Source organism: Struthio camelus, chromosome 9 (assembly GCF_040807025.1).
Source record: "Struthio camelus isolate bStrCam1 chromosome 9, bStrCam1.hap1, whole genome shotgun sequence".
In the NCBI taxonomy this organism is placed as follows: domain Eukaryota; kingdom Metazoa; phylum Chordata; class Aves; order Struthioniformes; family Struthionidae; genus Struthio; species Struthio camelus.
The window spans coordinates 19,007,839-19,031,935 of NC_090950.1; the positions used below are offsets into that span (position 1 = coordinate 19,007,839).

General features: G+C 43.1%; 1 protein-coding gene across 1 annotated transcript in view; it reads right to left on the reverse strand.

The window, feature by feature from the left end:
* LOC104148851 (IgGFc-binding protein) overlaps positions 1–20,787 on the reverse strand; it is an 87,437-nt gene extending 66,650 nt beyond the window's left edge. Inside the window, exons 1-23 of the mRNA XM_068954737.1 lie at positions 20,656–20,787; positions 19,073–19,122; positions 18,835–18,984; positions 16,843–17,105; positions 16,130–16,211; positions 13,357–13,422; positions 12,845–13,089; positions 10,867–11,150; positions 9,946–10,223; positions 8,153–8,751; positions 7,200–7,764; positions 6,398–6,597; positions 5,925–6,305; positions 5,044–5,330; positions 4,104–4,375; positions 3,306–3,455; positions 2,440–2,696; positions 2,253–2,337; positions 2,038–2,121; positions 1,681–1,922; positions 1,298–1,581; positions 914–1,191; positions 1–599 (exon numbers count right to left, since the gene is read on the reverse strand). Coding sequence (XP_068810838.1) covers positions 1–599; positions 914–1,191; positions 1,298–1,581; positions 1,681–1,922; positions 2,038–2,121; positions 2,253–2,337; positions 2,440–2,696; positions 3,306–3,455; positions 4,104–4,375; positions 5,044–5,330; positions 5,925–6,305; positions 6,398–6,597; positions 7,200–7,764; positions 8,153–8,751; positions 9,946–10,223; positions 10,867–11,150; positions 12,845–13,089; positions 13,357–13,422; positions 16,130–16,211; positions 16,843–17,105; positions 18,835–18,984; positions 19,073–19,122; positions 20,656–20,723 — 5,769 coding nt within the window. The 5' untranslated portion in view covers positions 20,724–20,787. The remainder of the gene's footprint in view (positions 600–913; positions 1,192–1,297; positions 1,582–1,680; positions 1,923–2,037; positions 2,122–2,252; positions 2,338–2,439; positions 2,697–3,305; positions 3,456–4,103; positions 4,376–5,043; positions 5,331–5,924; positions 6,306–6,397; positions 6,598–7,199; positions 7,765–8,152; positions 8,752–9,945; positions 10,224–10,866; positions 11,151–12,844; positions 13,090–13,356; positions 13,423–16,129; positions 16,212–16,842; positions 17,106–18,834; positions 18,985–19,072; positions 19,123–20,655) is intronic.
* Positions 20,788–24,097: the final 3,310 nt, after the last annotated feature.

A 24,097-nucleotide genomic window follows, 5' to 3' on the forward strand; every position in this document is an offset into this window, starting at 1 on the left:
CAGCACTTGGCTCCGCTCGTTCTTGACAATTGCAATGCGTTCTCCGTACACCTCCACCAGGACTTCACGCACGTAGGACACCCTGGGGTTCCCACGATGCTCGTTCTTGGCCTCAATATTGAAGTAGGGCAGGGAGGTGGCATTGGAGCACACTTTGGCCAGGGTGTAGGTGCAGTTCCCCATGAAGTTGTGCATCACCTTGTCAAAGGTGTTGTAGTGCGGGTCACCGTGAACATGGCAGGTGCCGTAAGAGTACGGGAAGCAGCCGGGTTTCCCGTCCTGCACCCCGCAGTACTGGCCTGCAGGGCAGGAGGCACTGGAGCACTGGACTTTGCTCCCCCGCCCTGGACACGTGCACTTTGAGGAGCAGGTGTTGTCCGTCCAGAACACCGAGCCCACGGGGTAGTGCTGCCCGTTGTGCCAACACCCGCACTGCTGGCTGGGCACGCATCGGCCATTGTAGAGCAGGTACCCGCTGTCGCACACGCATCCCTCCACGCATGGCAGGCTGCAAGTAGCAGGAGCCATAGGGTCAACACAGGTAGCAGGGCAGGCTGCAGCGCACGGCTCGTAGTGGCTGTTGGCAGGGCACGTGATGGCTGCCAAGAGAAATGGAATACCAGGGATATCGTCAGGATTCCTCCACAAGGAGTCCTCTTATGGTCACTAAACAGCAACTGCCTATTTAGGAAACTAAATCCCACCAGCTGGCCCCTTACAATGCCTCCTGCATGGAAAGGACCTGCATGTGAACTCCGCTGACAAACGGTCCTCCCACAGTCATCAGCCAGCACAGGGAAATGGCATTTTTCCCCCTTCCAAACCCACTTTCCGAGGAAAAATGGAGACCTTGAACCAACGAGACTGTGGCCCAACAGGGTCAGCAGAGCAATACGTCTCGGTGCTGACTTACGGCAGAACGTTGCGTTCCTCCACGCGGGAATCTTCACACCGAGCGACTGGCAGACGTCCGCATAGGACTGCAAACTGTTGCACAGGGCCTCGCGATCCAGCCCCAGCTCACACAGGTCGTAAAGGCAGGTGTTGAAGTAACCACTGGGGCTCAGGACAGCATGGCACAACTCAAACAGGCCACTGGTGTCAGTGAGGAGTCCGCAGAAGCGGCTGCTGGCAATGACTTGCTTGTCCGTCTCGTTGCAGACCGGGCTGGGGATTGGTCCGGGTGAGCAGCTGTGGAAAGGCAGGGGGAAGGGCCCCTGGGTTATCTGTGGGCGTCTCCTGGTGTCTCACCCTCCCCACGCCTGACACATTCCCAGGCCTGCCAGGGGCCACGCACCTGCTGTCGTTGGACACCTGCCAGCTGTTGCCCAGGCTGGTGGAGTCTGGCTCCGGCACCCCCTCCGGGTTCAGGAAGTCGTCCGCTGCCATCCCGTTGTAGTTCCCACACATGCCACAGACCCTCTGCCCAAAGGTGCTCGGAAGCGTCACCTCCACCCGATGGTTCCCGTCAAACTTCACTCTCAAGCCAAAGTCTGTTGAGACCACGGTGTAGAACCCACTGGATGAGACCTGCACGCCTGCTGATGGGGTGCAGGGCAGGACCTCTTCCACTCCATTGACCTGGAAGGACAGCAGGCGAGGCACGGTTGCTGCAACCCATTCGGCACGGCTCTCTCCTCTTGCAGCCACAGCCCCGCTGTCGCTCCCCCTTGGGCTTACCGTCACCACTCCGCCCTTCCCCAGCCTTATCCGCTGGCCAGACACATCGACGTCCACGTATCGGACGTAGGACACGCGAGTGTTGCCTCCCCTGTGCTCGTTGGCCGCTTCCACGTTGAAGTAGGGCAGGGAGCTGTTGCTCTCGCACAGCTTGGAGAGGGTGTAGGTGCAGGTGCCCATGAAGTGGTGAATTTGCTTGTCGAACGTGTGGTAGTGAGGGTCTCCTTCCACCACACAGGTCCCTGACAGAGGGAAGGCCACAGGAAGCGTTCCATTAAACAGCTCCTGACGCCTCTTCTCCCCTGCCCACCCTGCACAAAGCACTACAGCCCCCCATGACTGCTCTACTCTGTTCACCTGAGCCTGGCGGCGGTGTTGGTGTCGGATTCTCTGTCGAAGATGGGGCGGTGCTGGGGCTCGGTGACGGTGTAGTCACATCGGCTATGGGAGAGACAATGCACATGCAAACTCACTCCTCCCTGACAAGCTCCTTCTCAGGGCAGAAACTGCACAGACTGCCTCAACGAGCAATAATGGCCCTGGAGCCACCCTTCCCCAAGTGGGAAACAAACCTGGGCAGTATCCCTTCCTGATGGACAGATCATCCAATGCTACATCGCTCCGGAAATCTTCACCTCTCATACCCTCAAGGACAATCTAGGGAAAGGGTTGGTTTCCAGCATTAGCTCCAGTCGCACACAGGAAGCGCCGTTTCAAAGCACGGTCTGCCTCAAAGGGCAGTCAGATCCTCTGCCCTACCTGCATGTTTCCTGTGCTGTGCACCGTGACCTCTCCCAAGTTCCATCTGTCCCCCTGGTTCCCAGCAATTTTCCATTGCAGTACTGATGTTTCATTGGAAACTACATACACCCGCAGGGCCATTGTTTCAGCCACTCCGTACATGTGATACCAGAAGCGGAAGCAGTGCGGTCCTTCTGAATTGCATACTGGACTGACCAAATGGGCTACATCACTTTCTTTGTGTTCACTTCCTTGCAGGTAGACATAATAGCCATCTGGAATTAGCAGAGTGCCAGTGTCACATATTACTGGTGCAGAAGAATATAAAATCTCTCCTTTCTCATTTTTTGTGCAGGTACCAATTCTGAGAGGCACCAAGGAAGCAGCCTTCCCTGGAACTTATGATACTGGAAGATGAACACTGTACTTTCCAGAATAGAGCATCTCTAGAGAGCACTGGCCAAGGAGTGTGTTAACGTTAAGGTAGGCAGCAGTAGCCAGGCTATAATAGTACACCATTTTTCACATACCATCTCTATCAAACTCCTAGTCCCCAAAGTGATTTGCAGGAGATTACACTCATGTCCTACTTAGGGAAAGGCAAGCCTCCTAAAAGAAAGGCCAAGCACTGGAGTGATCGCATCTCTAGCTGGATATGTCTTTGCTGAAGCCTCTTCCCAGGAAACTATGCAAATATTTCACTCACTCATGCATCTCCTGCACATTTCATCCACCCCAACACAGACTCCTGACTGCTGCAAAAGACTTTGGATCAAGCCCAGTAAACACTTGTCCTGTATTTCCTGTTAGAAGAATCTGTTTGCCCTCTTCCCAGGGAGATCTTCCTACCTGAAGCATAGCCATGTACTGGCTCTTGTTCCTACCTCCTGTTGTGTGGTCATAGGAGGGGCCTGTATTTGGTGAGGGCGTTGGCCCCTTGTGCCTTATCCAGTCAAAATCGTCATTGGCCGCCTGTTCCCACTCACAGAAGTTGATGTCAAACGTGCAGGATAAATTGCAAGCAGTTGGTGCAGCTGCATATGATGTAGAAAAAAAAAGCACAATTTCCACAGTGAGGTTTGGTAATTTTTTCCTTGTTCTAACAATGCCCTTCTACTCCTCTGGTGTACCCACATCCATGAAAAATTTGAAGGCGTTATAGTGGAATGTGTAGAAGCTAACAGTACAGTTAAACTCACTTTGAAATATGAAATTGTGTTTTTGAGAATGTGTCGTATTTTACCAGTCCATTCCTCAATTGTTCTCATAACGGCATTAATATCCTATATTTTTACGCTGTGCTACAGCCATAACCCTTGGTCATTTGAGCAAATTGCTCAAAGCGATCCTGCTTGGTATGGTGGGTATTCAGCTGGCTCTCAGAATGCTGCTTTGGTGAAAATCCAGGATTCATAAAAAGAAACGGTCTCCTATTTCTTTTTATCACTTATAAAGTAAGATGAGAAGTATTGTCTCAGGATTGCGAAGAGGTCATGGGATGCCTTTTCATGTTATAACATATTTAGGCTGCCATTTCTGCTGGCTTTCCTGAGATGCTAAGCATTTGAGTGTGTCTTACATCTTCCCTTGAATCACCTCTTGTTAAATTCTGTTCAGCTTTTTAATCACCTGAGTTTATATTTGTAGCGTGAGGCTGTTCGCTAAATGACCTCATGACTTACCGCAGATGGTATTTTTTCTCCAGTCACCCAGATTTACACCTCTAAGTTCACAGACAGCAGCATATGCCTCTAAAATTTTGCAAAACTGTTCAGAATTCCCATCTGTGGCACACAAGTCATAGACACAGCTCTCGAAGTACAGCTGAGGGGGAATGTACCAATGACAGACTTCAAAAGGCTCACTACTTTTCAAAATGATTTTGCAGAGTTCTTCATATTCTTTCTCTTTCGCTGCATCACAGGTGGGTGGTACAACTGCAATTGGATTACACCTGCATCAAAAATGAACAACAGCTTGGTAATGTGATAAATATTTAAATTTTACTGTACAGTAAATGCTCTGACTTGCAAAGTATACCTCAACAGTAATGAAACCCTATGCCAAAATTCTGTGGATTTGCTATGTATTCTCATCTTTAGTCTGTCAGACCTAAAGGTGAGAATAATTACACTTAGACCCATAATTCCCCATTAAGAATATAATAGTGAGTTGTTGTTATACGACCAGCTATTTAACACTGGCAAGATAATTTAAATTCACTATTGCATATAGTAAAAGTAGTAATTTGTATGTGAAAGTATTAATAGACAGAGAAAAGCCCTGTGCCTATCTTCATCAATGTGGAGCTATCTCAGGAGCGGAACCTGAGATCCATATTTAGCTTTCTCATAGTTGGATGGAAATATTTTAGAATACAGAAATAAGAAAAAAATCAAGTTAATATGCAAAAAAAGCCTAGTTTTGATTAAAATGTACAATGTTCATATGGAAAACATATGAATAGTGCTTTAACATTTCTACACTTTCTTTTAAAATGTAGAGCTACTCAAAGATGAAAATGCTGGCATACAAGTAATATCAAGGAAGGATTTCTATAGAACATAAGTCAATGCAGGCTTCAGCTTTTTGCTATTTCCTGTAATATAATCAGATACTTACGTCCAGTTGTCATCCTTCACTACCCAGCTGTCACCAAATTTATTTGGATCGTGTTCTAGGACTTTATCTGGTTTAAGAAAATCATCCAGCTGGTTGTCAGTGTATGTCCCACACAGACCACACAGCTGTCCTTTAAGACTTTCATCAACCTGAACAAAAAGCTCCTGGTCACCATCAAACTTCACCTGGATCCCTATAGAGGTATCAATGACCACATAGTGTCCTTTTAAAGCTACTCTGGCTCCATGTTTCAAATTCACAGGAGGATGAACCTGGACTCCATCCACCTAAAGAAAACAAAACCCATACAAACATAAGTCAATAAAGCTCCTAGGAACCAAGGAGAGGTCCATGCTGTGAGTAGTGCAGCTTTCATCTCCAGGCCTTATTCTAGTGAGTAACGTAAACACAGCAGTTTGAAACTTAGCAGAACCTAACCAGCCGTATACTTGTCCCACATCTTGGATAGGGGTTTGTAGCACAAGTTGAGCTCTGTGTTGTCAAAACTACACACATGGCAATACTTGGAATAGCTAATTTAAAGACAGTTCTGATATGTATGAGTCTGAGAGTGTACGGCAAAAATGCTGTTTTAATTTTAAAGACCAGATCTGTAAAACTCAGACTTAGATTTAGTTCAGCAGAAGCCTTCTATTATGGATGCAGCTATTGTTTTTTTTTTTCTACAGCCTAATGCTGAAAAATTTTGAAAGGATAGAAGGAAGCTATGTTGATTTGAGCCTTATTTAGAAACACATTTCTGTGCCCTCTAGTATGTGCAGTCTTGGAGGTAAATAGAGAACCTTGATACAGTTCTGTGGGACAGAAAAAGGCAATGCACAGATGCAATGGACTGCTTGTCTTTGAAGTTTAACACTTACATAGGTCTCCTTGTTTTTCCTCACAACAATGTGAAGATTTTTCAGTGTGACAGCAATGGAGTTCAAGGCTGTCCAGTTTGGATTTCCTCTATGTTCATTTCTGGTTGTCACTGAAAACTGCTCAGAAGAATTTGTACATGTCTCAACAACTGTATAATTGCAGCCTCCTTGGAAATGGTACAGTCTCCCATCAAAAGTTATGTAATGTGGATCCCCAAAAATGTGGCAGCTGCTGGGATTGAGCGGATAACAGCCCAAAAGTCCATTCTGCACCTTGCAAACTTCGCTTACTTCGCATGTGTCTGAATTGCAAACTACAGTGTTATTTCCAGCACATATACATTGACCTGCACAGTTTGTTTGCCAAAATGTTTCTCCTTTCTGTTAGAGACAACAAAATAAAAAGAGTTAAAAAGAGCTCATGTTAACGGTAGGCTGTGAAATAAGCCCCTGAACTAAGTACCAGAACCAACCTCATAATATTTCTCATTTTGAAGGCAGCCACAGTTGCTCATGGACACACACTGTCCACCACTGATGACAAAACCACTGTTGCATTCACAACCCTCCACACAAGGTCCGCTGCAGTTCCTTGATGCAAGAGGGTCAAGACAGGTTGCAGGACAAGCACTGGTACATGGGTTGTAATGACTGTTGGGAGGGCATGCAACAGCTGAAAAACAAGAAAAGGCTCTGAAGTGACAAACACAACTCACATGAAGCCACCATCCACAATGAGATTATTTTGAACTAGTAACAATACTTTCTCAGAACATGTTTGGAGTCTAAAATTCCTTTCTTATTTTGATACTAGAATATTAAAGAGAAAACAATTCTACATGAGAATGGCATAAATGTTTAAAACATATACTCTGGCTGCTAAACACCTTCAACTCCATGTGAAAACTAAACCTCTTTACATGATGCCTAATATTTAGCTGATACATTTCTAGAAGTTCATGGATTGCTAAAGTCATTATATGAACTTATGAAACGCAAAACTCTATGACTGGCAAATATCAGATAAAACTCAGAGGTGAACTACCATTTTCAGGGATTAACAGTTCCTTTTTCTACACACCTTCCCAGGATAAGGAACATACATTTTCCTTGCTCTCTGTAGGAAAAATTCACAGTGCAAATTATATAGAATTTTATTCCCCAATACTTTGAGCAGACGTTCAAAGTACAAAGTTACGTGAGGTAGTGGCTAAAAGCAGCTTGCTCAGACAACAAGAGAGCTATTCAAACATTCTGTTCCCTACATATACTCACGGCAGAAGGTGGCATTCCTCCAGGGAAGAAGAGTCACGCCCGCCACCTGGCACGCGTCAGCGTAGGCCTCCAGAGCACCACACAGGACCTCCCGGCCACCGTTCAGGGCACAAAGGTCGTAGAAGCAGGACTCAAAGTAGTTCTGGGGGTTGATCACAGAGTGGCAGTTCTCAAAAGAGCCAGGCCTGGCGGTCAGCATGCCACAGAACCCGTCTGACTGGTAGAGCTTCTCCTCTTCTGCACTGCAGGGTGCAGGGGGGTCGGGGACACCGCAAGAGGGGTCGTCGCCTGGGACCTTCCAGCTCTCTCCCAGCGTGGTGGAGTCTGCGGCTTGCTGCCCGTTGGGCATCATGTAGTCGTCCTGACCCCGGCCGTTGAAGTTCCCGCACATGCCACAGGTCAGGTTGAAGTAGGTCGTGGGCACCTTCACCTCCACCGAGTGGTCGGCGTCGTAAGACACTCTCAGGCTGAAGCCTGTCTCCAGGCTGATGTAGCGGCCGCTCCTGCTCACTGTGACGGCACCTCCCGCTGCGCTCACCGGCAGGGTCTGGCGCACCCCGTTGACCTAGGGCAGACACACCCCAGTGGGCCCTGGGCTTGCACGCAGCCTCCCTGAGGCCTCCCTCACGGGGAAAACAGGCCCTAGAACCCAGCACAGCACACCAGCGCCCACGCTCCCCTCACGCATGGGCGCCCCTGAGGCTTGGCCAGCCCTGCCTCTTCTCTGCACTGCGCGGGGGCCTGTGTTCAACACTGGCCACATTCTTCCCTCCTTCCCTCTTCCTCCTCCAGCCCTTCCCACAATGGAAGCACCGTGGAGAGAGCGCCCCCGGGGTTTATGGGGAGCCCACCCAGGGCCTGGGACAAAAGGGTCTGGTTCAGGCAAGACCCTGCCAAGAAAAGCCACCGCCGTCTTCCAGCCGCTCCGCCCTCATGCCAGCCCAGCTCCCTACCAGCACTTGGCTCCGCTCGTTCTTGACAATTGCAATGCGTTCTCCGTACACCTCCACCAGGACTTCACGCACGTAGGACACCCTGGGGTTCCCACGATGCTCGTTCTTGGCCTCAATATTGAAGTAGGGCAGGGAGGTGGCATTGGAGCACACTTTGGCCAGGGTGTAGGTGCAGTTCCCCATGAAGTTGTGCATCACCTTGTCAAAGGTGTTGTAGTGCGGGTCACCGTGAACATGGCAGGTGCCGTAAGAGTACGGGAAGCAGCCGGGTTTCCCGTCCTGCACCCCGCAGTACTGGCCTGCAGGGCAGGAGGCACTGGAGCACTGGACTTTGCTCCCCCGCCCTGGACACGTGCACTTTGAGGAGCAGGTGTTGTCCGTCCAGAACACCGAGCCCACGGGGTAGTGCTGCCCGTTGTGCCAACACCCGCACTGCTGGCTGGGCACGCATCGGCCATTGTAGAGCAGGTACCCGCTGTCGCACACGCATCCCTCCACGCATGGCAGGCCGCAGGTATAGGGTGCTGTTGGGTCAACACAGGTAGCAGGGCAGGCTGCAGCGCACGGCTCGTAGTGGCTGTTGGCTGAGCAGGCTGGTGCTGTATAATGAAAGAAAACCTTCTGCATTAATGTTTTTTATGTATTGAACTATTTTTTTTAATAATTTTATTCAAAACATTTAGGGGACAGGCTGGAGTCCTGAGGCATTTTGATGCATGGCTTTATCGTCTTACCACCCTTTAATTTCTTTTAAGGTTTGAATTATTTCTCTGCTAAAACGAATTTCCTGCGAGTTCTCCTGTCCTGAAGATGGTTATTGTGAATTCATACACGGGTCTGAGGATATCAGTGTCATATACTTTGTCCTACATATGTTTCATGTTTCCATTACAGGTCTGATTTTTAGTTCTAGTCATATTGTAATTTCTTAATTTGTACTTTTTCACTTCATTGAGGTCTTCAATTTTTGTTAAATAATCAGGATGTGTTAGTGCTCTGCTGTATTTTTAGATCTTGTTACACACATGTAAAAATCTTAAGCCAATTAGAGCCTTTAAATAGAAGCATTTTCTGGGGAGGCGTTGCCAGAACTGAATTTGCCTGAACTATCCTTACTCAGCTTCTGTATATGTATGTATTGCTGTTCCATTTCAATGACATATTCTCATTTTACTTTTAGCCTACTTCCCTGTGGAGGAAGTGCTCACACAGTTATATTGCACCTTTCTCCGTCCATCCTCCTGTTTATGAAATTTGACCCAGCTAACTTATTGGAAACAATTTTGCAAGGTGAGTAGAGGACAAAAATATAATTCAAGTCCAATAAATAAAATAGAAGCAGGGCAAAGAGGAGAGATTCTGCAAGCAGCTTCAGCAGCGAAGGCTCACTGCTGCTTAGAAACCATGGAATCCATATGAGAAAAAGCCTCAATTATGTCCCCAGCAGAGAAAATGCTCCAACTGGAGACTGCAATCAACCATGAAACAGAAATCCCAGAGTAATCAGGCTTCATTCATTCCAGTGCTTACAGAGCAGTGTCTTTCTGCAGGTGCCCCATCTCCTTCAGGGCACAGAGCACATAAGGCACTGCACAGTGTATTGAATCAATATTTCATGTTCCCTGCATTGCTCCTGGTATGAGCAATTCTGTTCATGACTTTCTACCGGACAGTATTCGAATCCTGTTCTAAAGATTCTTTTTTTTTTCCTATAATTATGAAGTCCTAATTATATCTTTAGCAGTCCTAATTATATCTTCCTGAGGTAGTTTCCATCAATCTTTGATACATACGGCAGAAGGTTGCATTTCTCCATGGCTTCAGAAGGACTCCTGCAGCTTGGCACACATCTGCATAAGCCTGCAGGTTTTGACAGAGGGCTGCATTGTTCAAATGAAGTTCACACAGATCATACTGGCAGCCTTCTGAATAACTCTGTGGATCAGCTACTGCGTGGCAATTCTGGAACGGACCACTGGGATCAGTGATCAGGCCACAGTATTCATTACTTTGAATCATTTGTTTTTCATCTGTAGTGCAATTTGGGGTATGACCATCATCTGGCAAGCACCTGGTGTGGAAGAAAGATGTGGAGAAATTCACTGATGAACTTTGCATGCACAAGTATCCAAGATGCTTTTCAAATCATATCCAATAAAACTGCAGGGCTGGTCAAAAGCTAAGCATGACATATTTGAAAGTTCTAATTTTTCCACAGTTAAGGCAGAGACTCAGGTTTTAATATGATCTCAATCTTATAACTTTTGATCTGGAAGTGGTCTGAAAGAAACTCATATTTTAATTTTGGCTTTCTTTTAAGTCTAAAAACAACCTTTGTACATGGAAAGTATCTAGAAAGGAGCAAAAAGTAAAAACATTTTCAGTTAAATATCTATCCTCATTAAATAATATATTGTGAAATTATAAAATAAAAAGCAAAATATCTCAGAAGTGCTCAAATCGAACCTTCAAGTATTATTATTAATATTCTATAACAATAATTGAAATCCTAGTGGGCATCTGAAGATGTTTTATTCAAATTTTCTCTTTTAGCACAGGTGAAGTTGCTGTGAAGCTTTATCCAGATAAATGAAGTAAGTAAGCACTGACAAGACTGTGTGCATGACATTTTTAGCCCACATACAATAGTTGCTTAAAATACTGCTCATTACATAACCATCATCTTAGGCCTATCATCATGATTGGAGTCCTACCTGGAATCGTTGTAAACCTGCCAACTGTTTCCAAGGCTGGCCGAGTTTGTTTCCATCCCTCCATCTGGGTTAAGGAAGTCATCTGCTTTGTGTCCATTATAATTCCCACATATTCCACAGACTTTAGACATGTAGGTACTGGGAAGAGTGATTTCTGCTCTGTGATCTCCGTCAAACTTGACACTTAGTCCAAAATCAGTAGTAACCACAACATACTGCCCACTGAAGGAAATATTGACACTGTGCACCAAAGTCACAGGAAGCACCTGGCTGACTCCATCAACCTGTAGGCACAGAGAAAGACAATATTCATATTGGCTTTAAAATAAGTATTTTTGTGGTGATCCTTTCAGATCACATCCCTTTATTGAGCTTAAGCCTTGCACAGTGAGCCTGAAATAGCAGTAGGAACACTAACGTGTTAAATTTAAGTCTTGCTTAACATACATGCTGCATATAGGCACATAATCCAGGGGCACTAAGGTGTTAAATTTAAGTCTCGCTTAACATACATGCTGCATATAGGCACATAATCCAGGGGCACTAAGGTGTTAAATTTAAGTCTCGCTTAACATACATGCTGCATATAGGCACATAATCCAGGGGCACTAAGGTGTTAAATTTAAGTCTCGCTTAACATACATGCTGCATATAGGCACATAATCCAGGGGCACTAAGGTGTTAAATTTAAGTCTCACTTAACATACATGCTGTATATAGGCACATAATCCAGGGGCTCAGGACCACACTAATGAGGCAACACAACTTGCCAGTTCCAAAAGGTATGTGGTCAAAATGAGCCTGTGTCTTCTCAGACCATGGTCTTGGTGAACTTGACCTAGCTGGCAAAGGGCCAATGCTTAACATGGTCTGTCAGCATTATCAACTTACAGACCAAGAACAGGGTATAAGATTCAAAAAATGTAGGCTAGAATGAATTCTCAGAAATTTTTTAGCATTAGGCAGATTTTGAAAAAGCTTTTTTTTTTACTTTTTGTTTTTCTTTCTCTTTCTCCTTTACTTTTTCTTCTTCATAGATGAAATGTCAGACAACAGAAAGCAAGAGTGTCCAAGTAAAAGTGGCAACATATAATAAAATTAGCATACACTTTGCATGTTTGTCCTTATTATATATGTAGGTAAGTTCATTTTACTTAGAAACATAAATAATGAAATTAATAAAGAAATACAAGGAAAAAATATAAAAAGGAAGTAGTTGGAAAAATATGCATATGAAGTTCACTGTGTTTCTAAGATCAGATGGGAAAGGTCCCATTGTACATTTAAACTTCTGTCTCCTGTCACATAAATCACTGTACTATTTTCTTATAAGAAGGGTAGTAGTGAAGTAAGGTGACCTATTCATTTACTGTAGGTTTGGAATCAAATGTCTGTCTGCTGCCATGGCCCTTTATACTATGGAAAAGAGCTGTAAAGCAGTCTTAAAAACACAATAGCTGCTTAAATGACACAATTGGTATGAAGAAAGTAATCAGATTGTCCCTCTGGGACTCTCTCATCTGGCCCTGCTTTATTGCAAGTGCCAGGTGTTAAGTGCAGTTATCAGAGATGGGTAATAACTAGATATCAGGGATGAGCATGCAGCTTTGCAAGCCACTATGCAGGATCAGGAAATAACCACAAGTACAAATTCTGTAAATTCAGGGCCTCTTTATTCCCTGTTACAGACCATGCTTGAGGATGAGATCAAGCTAGAGAGGTAGGATAGCCTACTAAATCCATCTGGAGTGTCAACTCTAATCTCATCTCTTAGCATCACAGCACGAAATTTAGCCTATGTTTTCAGTCCTAAAATCTCAATGCTTACTTTACAAGACTCCACACTATTCCTAGGCCTAAATATCTGACTCTCCTCTAAATATTACTGGAAATTTGCTAGCAATTTGTACGCAGTGTACTGTGGTTTCTGCATTCACAGTAGAAGTTACTGATGAAATATGGTGGGCTCTGACCTCACCTTAACAACTCTGTTTTTACCCAGATTGATCCTGTAGTCATATACATCGATGTCCACATATTGAACATAGGACACGCGGGTGTTGCTTCCCCTGTGCTCGTTGGCTGCTTCCACATTGAAGTAGGGCAGCGAACTGTTGCTCTCGCACAGCTTGGAGAGGGTGTAGGTGCAGGTGCCCATGAAGTCATGACGCTGCTTGTCGAATGTGTAATAGTGAGGGTCCCCATGTATACTGCAAATTGCTTCTGGAGAGAGGAAAAAGGGAGATGTTCTCGTTAACACATGGGTGCATCCAGAAAAACCACTTCCTACCTTCACTGTGCTGTGGGAAAATACTGTCACCCCCATTTTGCACATTACATATGGGAGAACTGAAGCAGAGATGAGTTTACATGGCATAGAACAATGTTATAGAGACATACGCACAAAAATTAACTAGTAGCACTGGTAGAAAAAAACTCAGGTGCCCTTCTACAATGTATTGGCTAACATAGGTGTTTAGCTAAAATTACCTGTCACTAGAGGTGGCATAGGTTTTGTCGGTGTAGTTATTGATGGCTCAGGGGTGGGGACTGCATCTGTTGGTAGAAAAGACAAGGCAACACAATGAGTTATAACATTAAAGAGTATACAGTATGTACTCACCAACAAATGTGAATTTCTACGTACTCTTCACCAGCTTAAATTGGAAGTTTTTTATTTGAAGCAAAAGGAACTGCCTCTACTTAAAAATGAACATTTGAGGACATATGGGTCTTTTGAGCTTTTAGGGAAGCTTGTCTGACTGTTGGCTGGGTGAGAGCAACTGAGCTTGTCCCTGCATGCTTCTCTGGAGCTGGAAATGTATTTACAACTGGATATGTGATTCCCTCTGGTGAGTACGTTAAGGCAGTGAAGGTAATACTATCTGCAAGTGTTGGCAGGACTGGGAGTGAGTAACTTGCCAGAAGGTGCCACACAGCAGAAAGAAATGACTCTCAGGGCACTAGTAGTTTCTAATCAGAGTAGTTTGTTATTTCTTCAAAAGGATATTTTTCTTTGGAAAGTGAGAGCTGCAAGAGCTTCCTAGTGACAGACATAACAAACAGTGGTACTGTGGAGGCTTTGCTGATGCCTGCTTCTGCTTGCTGACATATTCTAGCATCTTCCTCATCTATTCTTTATCGACCACAAAATGCACGTGAACTACAGGAACCAACATAAGTATGCTCTTGATGTTCATACTCATTCCACTAGTGACTTCTGAATGACGGTGAATCTGTGTCTCTGGAAGTACAATAGACTGACCAAAACCTTCAGAGCACTCAAGTGTTCACTCCTGCCCCTCTGCAGAACCAAAAATAGCTCTACTCATTCAGCTACTCTCCTATCCCACGCTTGTAAGCCCTCCACTGTGGACTGCATGTGATAACACTCGCTATATGAGGAGATAAACAAGTGAGGAATTGGTTGATGCAGAATAATGTTTTCCATCTATTTATGGGTGCACTATAGGAATATAATTACCCAAATTAATCCACAAATAAGGCAATTAGTCTTCTGTACAATTTACACTACTAACAATATTATATATAGGGATTAAGTTATAGTACAGAAAGTAACTCATATGAGAGCAAGATAGAGATCTTTGAACCATGGATGGAGTAATTGCACACTACGACAGTACTGTTTTTATGCTGACTATGTGATTCAAATTCAGCTGGGTGTGGAGGATTTGCAGGATACTTATGAAAATAATTTAGATGAAGCCAATAGACTTCACAGAACTTGAAGTGCAGTATATATTGCTAAACCTCTGTATAAAGTGATCCTTTTCATTTACATGCCCTGGCTTCTTGTACATCTGCTTTTTACAGCCTACTTCTTCACATCCAGTTCCCTGCTCCAGTGCAACCTCAGATTTTTGCACACTCAGCACAGAACTGTGCCTTTTGCTTTTTCAAAATCAGGGAAAATTGCAGGAATCCTGATAATGGCTATATTCCCAAAGGGATACTTCCCAACAAACTTTAAGGTAACTTTGTTGTAGAGGTGAGAAAAAGCACAGAAGAAAACCTCTTCCTAACATTACTGCCCCTCAAGATGTAAGGTGAAGCGCTGCAAATGACAACATGAATTATCAGTCATCATAACCCAAAGACTGCCTGTTAAAGTTGTCAAAGAAACTATTTTTTCAGGCAAGACATGGACATATATTTGTTTATTCATGAGTTTGATTAAAATCTCTATTCAATCAAATATTCTCGTGAAAGTAAAAAGGTTGGGAGGAATTTACTTTTCATCAGAGCTAATAACTCACTTAACTTTCTATTAGTAGCCATACAGTTGAACAGAGAGAGGAGCACCTTTCTCCTGCCTCTTGCAGTTACATTAGTGCACCATCCAGTGGCTGAATCATGTGCTGATGCGCCTGGGAACACAAATACTAGCTCTACCTGGCCCTCAGAAAAAAGCTCTCAAGTATTTTTCATAGAATTTTAAAGAAAATGATATATTCTGAGGGTTTGGCCCTGAATGGAACTCTTCACTCTCCAAAGTTCCTGGTTAATGTAAATCTGAGACATTTATTGCCTTTATACAAATAGTGCTTCACGAAGAGAGGTGGTTTCTATTAAGACCTAAAGACATTTCCTATATTGTATTCAGCAAGCCTCTTGTACAGTTCATATTTTAAAAGTGTTGCGTGCATAGCAGTAAATCAGTAAAGATGGTCTGAAACTGTAATTCGCTTCTGGATCATAGCCATCCACAGCTTGTGACAGTCTTGGCTGATTTGTTACAAGGGCAGGGATCAAGCTCAAATTGCTGATTCACAGTCAGAGCCAGTGGCGCACCTCAGCTTTACTGATGGACTGTTATTTCTCTGTATAGCATACAGCAGTGCCATGTATTTGCTGAGCTCATATGGGTAGACATTTACTGTTAAATGTTGAATAGAGCATTTAATCTGGAATCCAAGACCAGTGTGCATAGCCTTGGTCAGGCTTAGAGATACACTGCAAACAGAAGAGAGGTAAAGCTTGCTAGATCTCATGAAAAGAGTCACTTTTCAGAGAAGGGGACAGCTTATTCCAACCATGTTTGAGGCAGTGAGGAAAGATCTGGGAAGAAACTTGGACAAAACAGAAAATATTCAAATAAACTGAGCTGTAAATGTTGTGTCGCTTCTCTTTTGTGGTTTGGAGTTGTGAGGATTTGCTACATTTTGTGTGGAATTGAGTGATGGTCAACAGCTTAAACAGATGAGGAAGGAGTGTGCACTATGATATGCAAACATAGACTTACCGCAGGACCCATCCCTTACTCGCACATTGTCCAGTGCTGTGTCCCCATACTCTGTCAGTCCTCGGACAGCCTCAAAAATGACCTAGGCAGGACACAAAGTTGAATCACTGCATTAGAGATGTTCAGGCCAATGCAAGAGCATTTCCCTCAGCACATTTTCAAACATTCCTTTCTAACCTGCCTCTAAAGGCATCAAAGAAGCTGAGGGTGGAGCAGTTTTCCTACCTCTCTTTAGAAGACTAAAAAAAATATTCTGTAATAAGGTAAGAACTTGAAGAAACACTGTCCTCTATTTTGCTGGCTGATAAATGTCCTATGAGGATTAGTTGTCTGGATTCTACAGAGGAGTCCAATGCATGCAGCATCCCAAAGTTTAAATCTTAACTGACAGCAAAACAAACTGCATTTGAGTAAGGCACCCAAAATCCATGATCTCATGATAAAATAAGGAAGGGAAGGAAAGAAAAAGAGAGAAGACTAAACATATTTTATCCCCTAAATAACACCACCAGTGAAACTCAGGGGGTCATTTCTTTCTTCTCTTAGTTCATTGGCACAGAGTGTGAGGCAAAATATTTGCAAAATGAAACCAAGAAAACCTTGGTTATATTTTTTGGCTTACGTGCATTTGGCTTACGTGCACAGCCTGCAAGAGAAGGACAAATCAGACATGCTAATACTGTACCAAGAAATTTATTCCAAAAATATATTACCTTTATCCTTCTCTGTATTGAAAAAGTTTGAGTAACGGCACCATACATCCAAGAGGAACTCTGATTTCCCTTCCGACTCCAAACCAGAAATTCCCCTGCTACATCTTGGATAAGCACTCTCAGCTCATTCATGTCTTCTGACCCAAACATATAGTACCAGAAGTCCACACATATTTTTTCAGAAACCGTAATATCTGGGCTCTCAAGTCTGTTAGTGTCAAATGGGATCAGATTACTGCCTTCTTGATAGATGAAATAGCCCTCTGCAGAATGAAAAGAATGAAAGTATTGCTGAATCTTTGAATCCTGCTAAGTATTATTTAAAACTGAAGTACAATACAACTCTGGAAGAAATCAAGAGCATCTTCAGCAGTGTAAAGCAGTGCAAAGAAGCAAAGCAGAAAGTGCTTGCAATTTGGTAGTTAGCATCATGTAGTTATCCAGAGCAGAACATGAACTGGAGAGCCAAGCAAACACATCTCATCTTATACGAGCAGTTATTTAGGCCCACGAATAAAGATGTAGGCTGCTTCCAAGAGACAGCACCTTCTGCTACAGTGCCCCATTGATCCATATTCATTTTCCTCTTTCCTTAAAGGAAAACAATGGAATCTGCTATACAACTTCTCTTAGAGGACACATCTTCTTTAAAGATTTTGGTCTCAAGACAAGCAAATTCCTGGCACAAGGAAAATTCCAACCCTTCAATATTTGTTTTTGTCTCAAAATGGTAGGGAGCAAAAGAAATACAGATATTTCCTGCAAAATGAAATGTGTAGAAAGAATTCTGCCCACCAAAATATTTGGTTTGATGTTATCAAAAGGAATGAAACTTTCCAAATTTCAGAAAATCTGAATGTTTACTTTTGGGATGAGGAAATTATCTGAAATATTATAGTTTGAATTGGTTCAATATAAGATCACATTTTCCTATTGTGCATTAAAATTGATTTAAGATCTTTACCAGGGCTGAAGTTTTTTGTGTTCCCATGACTACTCTGGGCTAAGATTAAAGTCAAATTTCCCCAATGCAGTTAAAGTCAATTCTCTCCCATTTGACTATGGAAAGGAATCAAACAGAAATGAAGACAATATGGCTCCAGACACACCATCCAACATCCAGTTGAATATTTTAGGATTTTTAATGGAGGGAGGGAAATGTAAGTTACCTGAAGTAAAATGTTCTATGTCAGTTCAAAAAGCAAACCATTTTTATTTGCATGAATTGAACTTGAAAGTATTTCATTTCTTCCTTCAACAGAGAATTTTAATTTTTGTGAGCGAAAATGCAAACAAATAATTCAACAGAAATTCCAACTAATTCTGTTCTAACCCCTTTACTAACTGATTCTGACAGTAGCTGACCTTTCCAATCCAGGGATAATTGCAGAAAGCAATATGAGTGCCAACTGATCCCCCATAAATGGACCTGTTAGTGCAGGACTGATGGTTCAGACAAATAGGGATAGAGCCATATTAACCATTCTTTTGATGGAATAACCATACTAGACCTCAGTTTTTCAGTTAAATGTAGCTGAAAACAAGCTTTTTAAAGATATTTTTTAAATTTCAGACTTGATCTTGTAACACTCTTTGCCAGCATGAACATTATCTAGTGTCAGCGTTAGCAATCATTGTGTTTATTGCCATTAACTGATATCAGTGTAATTTGGCCACAAAAACTCTCTTGAATAATGATCTGTTGCACTTCACTGCATTCTCTGTGAGGTATTAAGCATGAAGTAATTAGCGTTCTTCTGCTTCCTTGCACTGATAAAAATTTCCAACACATGATGGGACAACCCAGTTTTATTTGTGTGATGGACATGGTGAAAAAGTCAAAGTCGATTGTCTGCAAGAAAGTAAACTGACATATTTCAAAGGGTTTCATGAATCTCATTTTTTCCAAAAAACAAAAAAAGGAAAAAAAAGAAGAAAGCTAGTAAAGCTGTCTTCGAAAGGAAATCAACAGTGCCTCCACTGAGCACTTACTTCCATCAGGATAGTCTCCATTGGGACCTGTTCCATCAGTTGGAGTGTCATGCTTGGTTCGTATCCACATTCCCTGGTTTACATTGCAAGGTTGGGTCCAGTCACAAAATGGTCTTGAGTTGTTGTTAAAATCACATCTGGTGAGGTAAGCTGAAACACAACACATTAACACAAGGAAGAAGAGCTATATGCTCATAGTCTGCCTGGGACGTTAGCAGCGCTAACGACATGCAGTTACCTGTTTCAGGCTCCCATGTTCCCAAGCCACCAGTGGGTCTTTGCTTGATCCTGCCAATGAAATATAACACAGTGAAGCCCCTGTGGATTTAGTAACTCAAAAACTGTAAAAGAAAGATTGTTTTAACAGCTTGCACTTAACGGAGACATAGACTGTGAACGTGAATGGGACTTTAACATACGCCTTTGAGTATTCTTACTGAATTACTGTCCAAACTCAGGGCTTCATGCATGTCTCAGTCCCTGTCTTCCAGTCTGTCCTTACTTCCTCATAATAAATCTGAGAGTGAGACAAAGGTGGGATATGTTCACTTCCTCTGAGGGTGGAAGGATCCTCTGCTCTGTATCCCATTGAACTAGAAGAAGACCAGCTCTCCCAGACATGGGGAGCTATAGGAAGAATGGCTGGGTGCAGCTTAGCCAGACAATGCCAGGATAATAGCATAGTCTTCCTATGTCCATAATAGGAATAGTCTTCCTATTAACTTGCTCTTGGCATTGCCACCCCTGCTGTTGCAAAGCAAGGTGTGTAAGTGCCCATAAACTGCTGTACCACATATCTAATGTGGTACAATCTAGCTATTTGTTGGAAGGCTTGTATATCCTGTAACCACTGCAAATCCCTCACAACCTCAAGTTGTCATCTTATGCAGCTCTTCCACTAATGTACCTTGTAAGTGATGTAGAGCAAGAGCAGTACTGTATAGTCCTTGTGGTACTGCAAAGTCCTGCAGAGATGAGCTGACACCAAACCAGAATATCACCACAGCACGGATGGATGGCTGTTTGGGTGTTTTGCATAGGTAAGGGATTTCCAGAACCACAAGGCTACCGTAGCAGCTCTTGACATGCTCTGATGGTGGTCCATACCTTCAGGAGGCCGGGTTCAGTTCCAGTCTCTGTGGTGTCCTCCTCCCTAATTCTCCTTATTGTACTTGACACAGTATAAAGAGTCTGTCCTTCAGGGAATGCATCACAGTGATTATTCCCACTGCCCCTCAAAATCTAAGCAATGACATTCAGATAAACTAGGGGATTTAAGAGCAAATATCACACAAACAAGACCTATTTCATCAATGGCATGCGAAAGCAACTGGAAAGCAGATTGAGCTAAAGCTAAGGAGGAAAGATGAGGAGTGAAGACAGATCAAGTAAGAAAATTTTCTTTACTGTTTCTTGCTGGATTTATTCCTCCATGAGAAAGAGCAAGCTGTGGCATTATTGCCGTTTAGGCTCTACTCAGTGCTCTCTTTAAACTGTTACACACCAGACAAGTCCAAAGGCAATGGGTACTACTGTAGGGAGGTATAATCACAGTATCAAAAAACATTTGATAACTACTGTGGGTATTTTGGCCAGCTTTCTCCCTTTCAGATATTCCGTTAGAAATTCACGTGTGTTACAGATTTCTCGTATAGCCGGAAGCCAGCACAAAATTAGGCAACAACAAAACTGAATTATTTTCCCTTTTTAAAAATTACGTAATTCAATTGTACAATAGCCCACATTTATAAAGTGAAGAAAAAATATTTAACATTAGCTAAGCTTCCTGAATTAAGGTACGTTCAGTACTGTGGTACTTACCCTGTGGTATCCAGCACTGAAACACACAATAAAATTAAAATGCATTTTAAGTGCCAAAGAGTCTCCATGCTAGAAGACAGAGTTAAGTCTTCTGTGTGGTATACTCTGCATAGTAATCCACCAGCTTTACTCAGCAAGAGGGAAATGAGGACGACCCACAGCGTAACAGAAGAATATATTGACCAGAGGGTGGAGACGATCATAAAAATCCGTTCAACCATGTGTCAGTACTGCTCCCTAGGTTATCTACCTCAAGAAAGCATATATTAGCAGAAAACATTCTGCATCACTTGCTTTTAAACCCTTTGTTGTTTGCTAAAGAAATCAGTTTGAATTTGCTTATTTTTGATGCTGCTGTTGTATATTTTGAACGTCTGCATTTTTAAATGGATTTTTTTTCCATATTGATGGCAAGAAAACTTACTTCGTTTTTACTTCCTGGTAGTGTGATTTCTCTTATTTATTGAGTTTTCTCTTGTTCTGAAAGTAACATTCAGCAGAGCAGCAGACCTTTCAATTTACTCATAACCATCCCATTGTCATCAGCACAGTTCAGGAATGTTCTGAAACGTTACTGCTACTTTGCCACTACTTTGGGCAGTCGCATGAGGAATCGTTTTCTGAGTTGTGTCAATAAAAGTGTCTGTGGGTTGTGTGCACAGAAAAAGCGGTCTAGTCGTTCCCACTATCTCTTGGGCCTTTGCCATTCTGTTCTTTTTGCAGCATCCCTTGCACTGGGGTCTGCAGAGAGACTTCTCTAAAGCAGGCAGATTCCCTACTATGCCTAGGTTTCACAGCTGATGAGTAGCAGAGGAGCACTAGGAAATGTACAGTGTTTCCTGCATTGCCCAGAAAACCAGGAGACAATGGCTCCTGTTTTGTCTAAAAGGAGGATGGATCTGAGAGTAGGGGTACTTCAAAAAAGCAGCCTCTCAGTCATAGCCACCTTCGCTTTGTGATTGTGTTCTAGTGGTTAAGATCATTGAGATTTCATAATTTTAAATGACTGGGGTTTCCTCAACTCTTTCTTCTGACTCAGTGCAAAAGATTTTCACTTATCATTAATGAGTAATTGAGGAAGGTACTTACAGAAACAAAAGAAACAAGGAAAGATCAAGGAAGGCTGAGCAGGAACATAACTGTATTTCAAGTTTCATGTCATGACAAAAGGCCTGGGGCTGCATTTTGCTACAGGCTTCTTCCCCACACAAGCCCACCAAAGCCCAGAGGATGTATGGAGCTGATGTTGACTTGACTGGTATCCATTCTTCTCCAGTGAAAATCCTTCACTAGGAAAATGTGCAGATTTTTGCCAATCAATCCACAGGGAAGAGGATTTCTGTGATTCAGAGATAAAGGAGACTCATTCCCTGCAGAAAACCTTTGGCCACATTTTTCTAGTCCAGCTGAGAAGAGCTCAGTGTGAGAGGGAGAATACAACTAGTGACCTTCACATAAAAGTTGCATTGAGCACACCAAGTATTTTCAGCAAGGCTGCTGAGATGCTGGTCCAGCAGGTGGTAATTTTGGGGACAGCTGCCCCTTGCACTGTAACAGGTAGCAGTGTTCAGGTACATTCCCTCCTTGTACACATATGCTTTGCTCCCGCAGATGACTTTAGGGCTTCCTCATAAATCTGGTGCTGCTCTGTATCTTTCTGACAAGAGTGAGTCCACCTGCAAACAGCCACACAAGCCTCCCTGGCTAGGAGATATTGTCCACATTGGAAAGAAAGCATCCCTCTGGTAAACCCATCCATCCACATGATGCACTGTCTTTGAGCACTCCGCACCACGACATATCTGAGGCACTGAAGCTCCATGAACATTGTCAAAAGAATAAGCTATGCTATCCAGTTACACTGACTGCCCTTTTCTGTCACCTTGTCACCCCTGCTTCATGCCAGCTCAGATACTTTGTGAATGGTGAAATGGAACACAGATTATGGCTTTTCAGCGAGGGACAAATATTAATATCCCCTTTTGCAGATGGGTAAAGACAACACGGAAATGACTTGCTCACGGAGTCACCATTTGATTTCAATGGGATATGACCATACCCTGCATTCCTGAATATCCAGTTGATCAACTTCTAGGCCTGCTATTTCTCTTCTCCATCCGCATGCTTTGTATCTCTGACAGGCCTCTGGGAGACACTGTCATCTGTATTAAAATATTGGTCTAGACTGCATAGCAACCTGAAGAAAAGCAGTTCTTCATTTCTAATACAATGAAGATAAAATTCTTTCAGGGCAGGGCATTTGCAGACAATCTTAGAAAGAAGTTACCTTTTACTTGTGCCTTAAACCAAGGATGCAATGATGTTGTGCTTCTTTTTGAAACCAGATTCCAGATTTCTTCTCATCTACAGCCAACATTAGAAATTTCCCTCACCTTATTCCTGTTGATGAGGCATACTGAGGCCACTCATGGGAAACAACTGCCTTTATATGACACAAATAGATTTCCCACATAAAATCTGCAGGAAAAGATGCAAATAGTAGGCCTTGTCAATGAACACAGCGTGTATAGAAACATTTTTGAAAGGACAGAGAGGTACTGTATACAATTTTATTTCTGGCTAGTAGTCAGAAAGGGACTCTTAAAGGGACTCCCTTTCTATTTTTGCAGTACAAAATTCTGTTCCCAGCAGAGAGAATCAGCATGAGACCGCAGCAAAGGGACAGCACAATGAAGACACAACCAAAAAACAATTGTCTCAAGCAAGAAAAATTAAACAATGAGGGAACCAAAAAACTCTGAAGTTTATCCATTCTAGTAAGTGCTGTCTAGTGCAGTTTTTGCTGCACATTTTTGCTAACATACGTAATTGTCTTCAAGTATCTAAATCTGGTTACTCCATTTTCTTGAGTCCGAGTATTCTCTGATGAACAGTAATTGCGTTTCAATGCGTTGCTAATGCTCAGCCTGTGATGCTGCAGTCAGTAGCATGCTAGGGAGATTGGTAAGCTTAGAGAATGAAGAAAATTATACAAAACCCTTTTCCTTTAATCTATGGGTTTGGAGATAGTTGAGCCTCAGAAAGGCACTAAGGAAGACTGGTTTGCTGCTACCTAACATGATGCGGAGAGGTCACCAGCTAATATGAAATGCCGGTATCTTGTTGGGATGCACTTATAGTACATATATGTCCCAGGACCCATTCTGTCTGAGGCTAGATCTAGAACAAATTTTAACTGGACTAACTAAATGGCTAGTTTTAAGTGGCAGAATCCTGCACAGATTCTCTTAATTTAGAATGTACCTGATAAAGTAAATTTGCACGCATAAATTAAACATTTTTATCTGATTTTCAGACAATATAAACGTATCTTATTAGGCAATGCATAAATTCAACTATGCTGGGTTTTGAACCAATTTTTGTTAAACTAATGAAACCTGTCTAGGTAGAAAGAACCCTCTGTTACTTTATTGTTTCTTCC